The sequence below is a fragment of the Bombina bombina genome, chromosome 7 (genome assembly GCF_027579735.1).
Source record: "Bombina bombina isolate aBomBom1 chromosome 7, aBomBom1.pri, whole genome shotgun sequence".
Taxonomy (NCBI): domain Eukaryota; kingdom Metazoa; phylum Chordata; class Amphibia; order Anura; family Bombinatoridae; genus Bombina; species Bombina bombina.
The window spans coordinates 558,694,036-558,702,831 of record NC_069505.1 but is presented as its reverse complement, the minus strand read 5'-3'; the positions used below and the strand labels follow the sequence as shown (position 1 = coordinate 558,702,831).

Below are 8,796 nucleotides of genomic sequence, written 5' to 3'. Positions count from 1 at the left end.
TATATACAAATTACAGACATGCATTCAGCAGTTTTGTTCACTGACTAATTCAGAAGAGGCTCTTTTTGGTGCTGAATATCTTCTTGTGCAAGTGAAAAAACTAAGATCTTTGCAAATCTATATCTTAGCTTCTTTCACTTGAAGATGATATTTGATGCTGAAAAAGCAAAATACCGCAAGCAGCCTTATACTTTCAGATTGAGCAGTGAATGAAAAATGCACGTCTTTAATACAAAAAACACTATCTGGCTCCTAAATACTCTTATTGGCTCATTAACGTTAAACAGATTTGTCGACTACTGCATTAAGATAAATAGAACTATATACTTAACCCCTTCCCGCCGTTAGGACGTTTCATGGAACGTCCTAGCTGTTTGGCTGTACTGAAGACATAACGGCTTCCTAATGGGGATCACGGGCTGGAGGGAATGGCTAACGTCATAGGCACTCCCCCCTGACCCGATCCCATCATTGAAATCACGCGATTGCATGAATGGTCACGTGATTTCAATGTTTTACTTATTTGTTTCCATCAGAACCTTATTTATAGAGTTTTAATAATTATATCAAAAAATAAATAAGACAAAAGCCAAAGATTGAGCTAAATCTTTTTTTAATGTTCATTCCAAGCAACAGGAATAATGGAGGAGCGCATAGTGGACTGGGCAGTGTGGCGAGAAGTCTCAACCAACGATCCTTCCCCAGAGGGGCTGCCTTTTACTGAGTGTCTATAGCATAGTGTGGGTGAGATGGATATGTGGAGATCTGTTCTCTGAACTGCAGGCATGTGAGGCGACATTTATATGTGGAAGAAAACACAGAAAGGCGACTCTACAAAAAAAAACCTGACAACATGTACAATAGAACAGTGCCAAACAGAGGGAAGAAACAGGTCAACGATAAAAACAGTTAAGAATAAGATGACAAGTATAAAACATTTTTAGCAGCAGATACATTTTAAGAAAAACCATCATAAAATCCAATGCACACTCCCAACCCCCCATACATACCTCCTCCCACTCAAAGGATGCATCATTCCACCCCCACCAGGGAAATTAAAAACAATTTTTTTTTTTTAAAAACTAGGTGCTGTAACAGGACATTGAAACAGGCTTCAATTCCCTAATACAATGTATCCTACATAACATGAGCACCCTTTCGAGGGGGGGACGGGGATGCTGATCTCCAAAAATGGCAGCATCAACCCAATGCTTAGGACACTCCCCAAAAATATACAGGATAACAAAGACCCCCCACCTCCTTTTCACCCATGGAATCCATCAAATTAGATCAGTTATTTAACACCCCAAATGTTAGAGTGAATCCCAAAACAAATACAGAGGTGACCCTCTAAATACAATCAAAGCCCAAAGCGCTCCCCCCTTTATCCTAACAAGTGCAGTAATTTAATATGACCCCTATAAAATCTTGGAGTGGGAGGATAAAAATCACAGGATCATATATCAATTGATCAATATAACTAATTTAGAGCTCATTACATGTTATCTGATTTCAGACACCAGTCCCACCTCCCCCCCTCCAATCATGTCAACTCTCGTATACATTAAAGCAGTCTAGTTTTATCCACCTCAGTTAAGAGTCAGCCATATCTTTCATTGGGAAACGTTCTCTCTCCATCATGGAGTCCGACTCTCTCAGAAGAGTGTCTCGCTAATACAAGTTGTCTCTTTGGGGCCAAACAAAGACAGACTGAGACTGCAGAGGTGCATCTATGCATGTTAAGGTCTCTTTTGAAAAAAAGAAGGAAAAATAAGCAGCGTTGTCCATGAGTCTAAATACGCTATAATCACAAAAGGACCTTAAATCAAACTTATTGCATAGGGGATCTCATAAAAACAAAACGAAAAATCTCTGGCGAACTGGCATTTCCATGAGAAAGCTGTCTCTTGCTCCATGGAGGCCTAACAGCAGCTGTCTCTCTCCAGAAGAAGAGTCTTTGGTGGCCTCATAGGCTTTAAAGGTGCATCTATATGGTCTTAATAATGAAGCTGTTTCTTAGGAAGGTTTAGCAAGAATTGTGCCATTCAGGCACACAGGAGAAGTCTCACGCCAGCTGCTGGGGCCTCTCTAGCATCCCATAAGAAAGCGGTATGTTGGAGTATGTACCAGGCGCATTCTCCAGGGGCGAAGCATCAGCAGTCATTGACCAGTCTTTCAAGAGAGCTGATGAGGTGCCTCCAACATCTCCATCAGAAAGGTATCTATTGGAGTGTCTCCAATGAGTTTAAAGAAGAAGAGGTGTTCAAGACACTTGAGACCAATGGAGCGCAGGGCTGGTAATCGAAGGAGTAGTTTAGCAAACCTGTGAAGGACAACAGTATTACACTATGCAGAAAAAGCAGGCAGAGATGGTGATCAAATGAAACAAATATTTTTTTAAGAAACTAGTAAAAAGGGGCCTATAACAAAGGTAAAACCAAGTCAAAGCAAATGAAATAATTAGAATAAAATGACAAATGAGCAAGAGGCAAGGTGAGTTAAGTTCGGCAAAAGAAAAGGGCAAAGTGAAAATGGAGAAACAGAACACAAGATAAGGAGGAATAAAGAGTGCAAAAAGAGGCAAAATATGAGAATAGACATGTAAAGGAAGATGCATGTTCCTCTGCATATCTTTCCCATACTGTTTTTATTAGACGTGTGCATTCGGATCCTTCGTTAGGAGCCAGATTTATTCTTGTAAAAGTGCAACACCCTAAGATCTGGATTTGCGCAGAAGTTAGCTGATGCCATGAGCGTTCCGAATTCCACATACAGATCCCAACGAAGGACCCAAATTTACACATTTAGGTTTTTAATGACCACTCACCTTCCCTGCTGATCCGGGTATTTCTGTTTACAATAGGATTCCAATGATGCATAAACTTTCTCCCTCAGAACCTCCACGTCACCGGGGTTTGACAATCCCTTGGCATCTAAATGACACAGTAATATAAGAAATATGTAGATATAATCTGAAAATGGTAATTATACAATCATAACCTGCTCTGCCTTCACTAACACACATAACCCACGAATCTTCCAATGCAATAACACCACTATACCTGGATTAAACAAGATGATCGCTCGGAGACATCCCAGTTCAGTTTTATCCATGCGCATATCTCGCATCTTTGATACCAGTTCTGTCAGGACCCTGCACAGGACATATTACAGGTACAAATGATTTACATGGGTCATGATGTGACTAGTAGTAGTAAAACCAGCTGGGGGGGGGGGGGTTGTGCCCGATTTTTAAAAATACTATTAAACAGGGGCACTTTCATTCATTAAACTTTACATAGAAGCTTTTTAAAAAAAAAAAAAAAAATTATACTTATAAGGGACACTTTTTCCCCCCCCCCCCCGTGATTCAGATAGAGCATTCAATTTTAAGCAACTTTCTAATTTACTCCTATTATCAAATTTTCTTCGTTCTCTTGCTATCCTTATTTGAAAAATAAGGCATCTAAGCTAAGGAGCCAGCATTTTTTTTTTATTTAGAACCCTGGACAGCACTTGTTTATTGGTGGGTGAAGTTATCCACCAATCAGTAAGAACCACCCAGGTTGTTCACCAAAAAATGGGCAGGAATCTAAACTCACATTCGTGCTTTTCAAATAAAGATACCAAGAGAATGAACATATGATAATAGGAGTAAAATTAGAAAGTTGCTTAAAATTGCATGCTCTATCTGAATCACAAAATAAAAAAATTGGGTTCAGTGTCCCTTTAAGTTTTTCTTTAGGAAACCCAGACCGGCGATCCTCCGCCAGCAGCTCCTCTGTACTTAGCGCCGCAATGACCAAACCGGCTTCCTCCAATCATGGCGTCCAGCTCGTAAGGCCACGCAACGATTGGAGGAAGCCGGTTTCATCATCGATATGCTAAGTACATGATGAGAAGCAAGTGGAGGATCGCCAGTCTGGGTTTCCTTAAAAAAAAAAAAATGAAAATAAATAAATGTATGCTTATCTGATAAATGTATTTCTTTCCAGATATGGTGAGTCAATGGCTTGAGTAATTACGGTTGGGAATATCACTCCTGGCCAGCAGGAGGCGGCAAAGAACACTACAGTTAAAATGTTAAGTATCACTCCCTTCCCCACAACCCCCAGTCATTCGACCGAAGGGAAATTGAGAAAAAGGAGTAACACAAGGTGTAGAGGTGCCTGAGGTTATAGTCAAAAGAACAACTCTCTTAAAATAAAGGGTGGGGCCGTGGACTGACCATATACAGAAATAAATACATTTATCAGATAAGCATAAATTGTGTTTTTCTTTCCTAAGATATGGTGAGTCCACGGCTTGAGCAATTACTGTTGGGAACCAATACCCAAGCTAGAGGACACGGATAAACAGGGAGGGACAAGACAGGCAGTCCTAAACAGAAGGAACCACCGCTTGAAGAACCTTTCTTCAAAAAGAAGCCTCAGCCGATACAAAAGTATCAAATTTGGAAAAGTATGTAGAGAAGACCAAGTTGCAGCCTTGCACATTTGTTCCACAGAAGCTTCATTTTTGAAAGCCCAAGAAGAGGAAACCGCTCTTGTGGAATGAGCCGTAATTCTCTCAGGAGGCTGCTGTCCAGCAGTTTCATAAGCTAAACGAATTATACTTCGTAACCAAAAAGAAAGGAGTAGTAGCAGTAGCTTTCTAACCTTTACGTTTCCCAGAGAAACATACAAAGAGGGCAGAAGACTGACGAAAATCCTTAGTCGTCTGTAAGTAGAATTTAAGAGCATGTACAACATCCAAATTGTGTAACAAACGTTCTTTGGAAGAAGAAGGATTAGGACACAGAGAGGGAACAACAATTCACTGACGACCTCTCCTGTTTGATACGAGCAATGACTCATGGAAGGAGAGCAAACAGGTATGCCAACCTGAAAACCCATCAGAACGGCCTGCGGATCTCGACCTTGAACCATACCTTGGAAGATTGCGTTCTGACGGGACACCATCAGATCTAACTCCGGCACCCCTCATCTGAGGACTAAGCTGGAAAACACCTCCGGATGGAGTTCCCACTCCCCGGGATTAAAAGTCTGTCTGCTCAGAAAATCCTCTTCCCCGTTGCCTACTCCTGGAATGTGGATGGCAGATACACAGCAACTGTGTTTCTCTGCCCAGCGTAGAATCCGAGTAACCTCCTTCATGGCTAAGGAACGCTGAGTTCCTCCCTGGTGATTGATGTAAGCCACAGAGGTTATGTTGTCTGACTGGAACCTGATAAACTGGGCTGAGGACAAGCCAACAGAGCATTGTAAATCACCCTCAACTCCAAGATGTTGATGGGAAGAGCAGACTCTTCCTGAGTCCAAAGGCCCTGAGCTTTTAACGAGTTCCAGACTGCTCCCCAGCCCAGCAGGCTGGCGTCCGTGGTCACGATCAACCAGGAAGGTCTCCAAAAGCATGTGCCCCGACACAGATGTTCCTGAGAAATCCACCATGGGAGAGAGTCCCTTGACGACTGATCTAACTATTCTCTAAGATAGATCTGCATGGTCGCCATTCCATTGTTTGAGCATGCACAACTGGAGAGCTCTCAAATGGAATCGAGCAAAAGGAATGATGTCCATGGAAGCCACCATCAGACCGATTACCTCCATACATTGAGCCACAGAAGGATAAGCAGTAGCCTGAAGAGGGAGGCAAGAGGAAGCGATTTTGTTTTTCCTGACCTCTGTCAGAAAAATCTTCATCAATAGAGAATCTATTATGGTCCCTATGAACACTAATTTTGTAGCAGGGGAACGGGAGCTTTTTTCCATATTCACATTCCATCCGTGGGAACGAAGAAAAGACAATATCTGTGAGATTTTGCTTGTTGAAAAGATGGCACCTGAACCAATATGTCGTCCAGGTAGGGTGCAACCTTTGAAAAATTCTGGGAGCCGTGGCTAGACCAAATGTACTCTTGTACTAAAGGAAGAATGGAGAGTATAGTCTCCATCTTTAAGGATGGAACTTTGAGAAACTTGTTTAGACACTTCAAGTCTAGAATGGGACGGAAAGTTCCCTCTTTTTTGGGAACCACAAATGGGTTGGAGTAGAACCCGAGACCCTGTTATATGTTGTATACATTTCAAGAACGCCTCTCTCTTTATCTGGTCTGCAGATAATCTTGAGAGATGGAATCTGCCTCTGGGAGGAAAAGTCTTGAATTCCAATTTGTAACCCTGGGATACTATGTCCACAGTCCAGAGATATGGGACATCTCGTATCCAGGCTTGAGAGAACTGAGAAAGTCTGCCCCCACCTGATCGGGGGCTGGAATCAGCTGCATGTTTCTTTGATTGTTTCCCCTTGCTCCAAGACTGATTGGTTTTCCAAAATTGTTCCTGCGATCTGCAAGAAGAGGAAGGCTTTCCTCTGAAGTTACAAAAGGAACGAAAATTACTCTGACATCCTTTAGGCCTATTCTTCTTATCTTGAGGTAGAAAAGACCCTTTTCCACCCATAATATCAGAGATAATTTCTGACAAACCGGGTCCAAACAAGGTTTTGCCCTTGTAAGGAATCACCAGAAACTTGACTTTAGAGGAAACGTCCACAGACCAAGATTTCAACCATAACGCCCTGTGGGCTAGGACAGCGAAACTAGAAGTTTTAGCTCCTAGTCTAAAAACCTGTAAAATGTCGTCTGCAATAAAGGAATTGGCCAACTTATGAGCTTTAATCCTATCTTGAATTTCATCCAAGAAAGTCTCTACTTGAAGAGAACCAGACAAGGCGTTGAACCAATAAGATGCAGCACTAGTCACAGTGGCAATACACACCGCAGGTTGCCATTGGAGACCTTGATGAACATATATCTTTTTAAATAAGCCTCTAGCTTCTTGTCCATCGGATCCTTAAAAGAGCAGCTATCCTCAAAAGGAATAGTGGTTCTCTTAGAGTAGAAATGTCCCCTTCAGGAAACATTTTCTTAAAAATGGGAGACAGGGAAAGAGACACCTCTGGTTTCTCCCATTCCTGTGAGATCATCTCCCTAGCACGGTCCGGCAGAGGAAAATCCTCCGAAGTGGAAGGTTCATCAAAGAAACTATTAAGTTTACTAGATTTCTTAGGAGTGACGACAGGGGTATCAGAGTCAACTAAAGTTGCTAAAACCTCATTTAACAATACATGAAGGTGTTCAAGCTTAAATCTGAAGGATACCACCTCAGTCTCAGAAGAAGGAATTATACTGTCCGAATCTGATGAGGAAGATACATCGGGACTTTGATTGTGAAATCTCAGACTTATGAGAAAGGGCAACTTGGGAACCAGAACCTTACTATCTGAATGTCTAGATTTCCTCTTGCGTTTTCCCTGTAATCTGGGAATGGCAGCTAATGCTGCAGATACCGCTGAAGACACCTGGGCAGCAATTTCTGCTTTTAAATAAACTCCACTAGGAGTTAGAGGAACCGCAGGGCACTGCATGTGACACCATCAAGGTTTGGGACGTAGCAGGAGAAAGCTGAGGTATTATTTTAACAGCATCACCCTGAGAGACATTAGGCTCAAAAAATTTACCTTTATTTTGCAAGGTTTTCTTGACACATGAAGAACAAAATTGCATAGGAGCTGCAAATTGTGCATCTAAACATAAGCATTAAATCATGAGAGCAGGCTCTTGCTCCATATCAGACATGTTGTGAAACAGTAAATAAACTTGTACAGATGAATTTTAAAATCTTTGAAACTTAATTAAAATAAGCCAAGGAAAGAATACACTTTAAATTTTATCCCAAATTAGGATCGATCCCCAGCTAAAATTATGTGAAGAAGTTAACAAAAAACATTTAATAAACTTCTAAAATACCCCTCAGGCAACCCCACACCTCAATTACTGAGGTGCCTTACCACTACCAATTAAAACAAAAAAGGATAGGGTACAGCGCTAGACCAAACCTACTTAGCCTCACTATGGTGATTATCTCCTCCCTAGACAATTCGAAAAATACAAATCATAAAAATAATGGATATAGGAGGTGCTACAGAAGCTGTAGGATATATAGATATAAAACTTCAGTTATATGTATAAGTTAAACTTATTTATATAAAGTGTCGTTGTCACCTTTAAATAATCTGAATAAATGAGCCAGTGTTAATATAAATACAAAATTTAAAATAAAAGTAAATTTTAATAAAGTTCAGTGCAATGTTCAATAAAATCCAAACTTATCGATGGTTAATCAGATAGGCAGATAAAAATAAAAATACAAAAGTTACATATACCGCTAAAACATATGTACAGGTAGCCCTCAGTTTACGCCGGGGTTAAGTTCTAGGAGAAATGGTTGTAAATCGAAACCGTTGTAAATTGAAACCCAGTTTATAATGTAAGTCAATGGGAAGTGAGGGAGATAGGTTCCAGGCCCCTCTCGAAATTGTCATAAGTAACACCTAATACATTATTTTTAAAGCTTTGAAATGAAGACTTTAAATGCTGAACAGCATTATAAACCTGATAAAATAATCACACAACACAAAATATATAATTAAACTAAGTTAAATGAACAAAAACATTTGCTAAACAGCATTATAAACCTAATAAAATAATCAAACACAGACTTAACTTGCATTTTTCTGCAAACAGTTCTTTCTATGCAGTCCAATCTGGACTGATTTATAGACAGGAAGATCTTGTTCCTCTGAAATCTGCTCGATAGCTCAGGTCTGGTTAAACGGATTAATTTCAGCTTGCTTGGCTTTGCTGCAACACAAGCAGACAGCTCCACCTACTGGCTATTTTAATCAATGCACTGCTTCTCAATGCTTTTCAATAGCAGTCACATGACTGGAAAA

At 40.7% G+C, this 8,796-nt stretch overlaps 1 protein-coding gene across 3 annotated transcripts in view; it reads right to left on the bottom strand.

The window, feature by feature from the left end:
• Positions 1 to 596: 596 nt before the first annotated feature.
• Positions 597 to 8,796, bottom strand: part of RXRB (retinoid X receptor beta) — a 74,626-nt gene continuing 66,426 nt past the window's right edge. For all 3 annotated transcript variants that reach the window (XM_053721906.1, XM_053721908.1, XM_053721907.1), the window contains exons 8-10: positions 3,063 to 3,154; positions 2,828 to 2,933; positions 597 to 2,323 (exon numbers count right to left, since the gene is read on the bottom strand). In XM_053721906.1, coding sequence (XP_053577881.1) covers positions 2,176 to 2,323; positions 2,828 to 2,933; positions 3,063 to 3,154 — 346 coding nt within the window. In that variant the 3' untranslated portion in view covers positions 597 to 2,175. The remainder of the gene's footprint in view (positions 2,324 to 2,827; positions 2,934 to 3,062; positions 3,155 to 8,796) is intronic.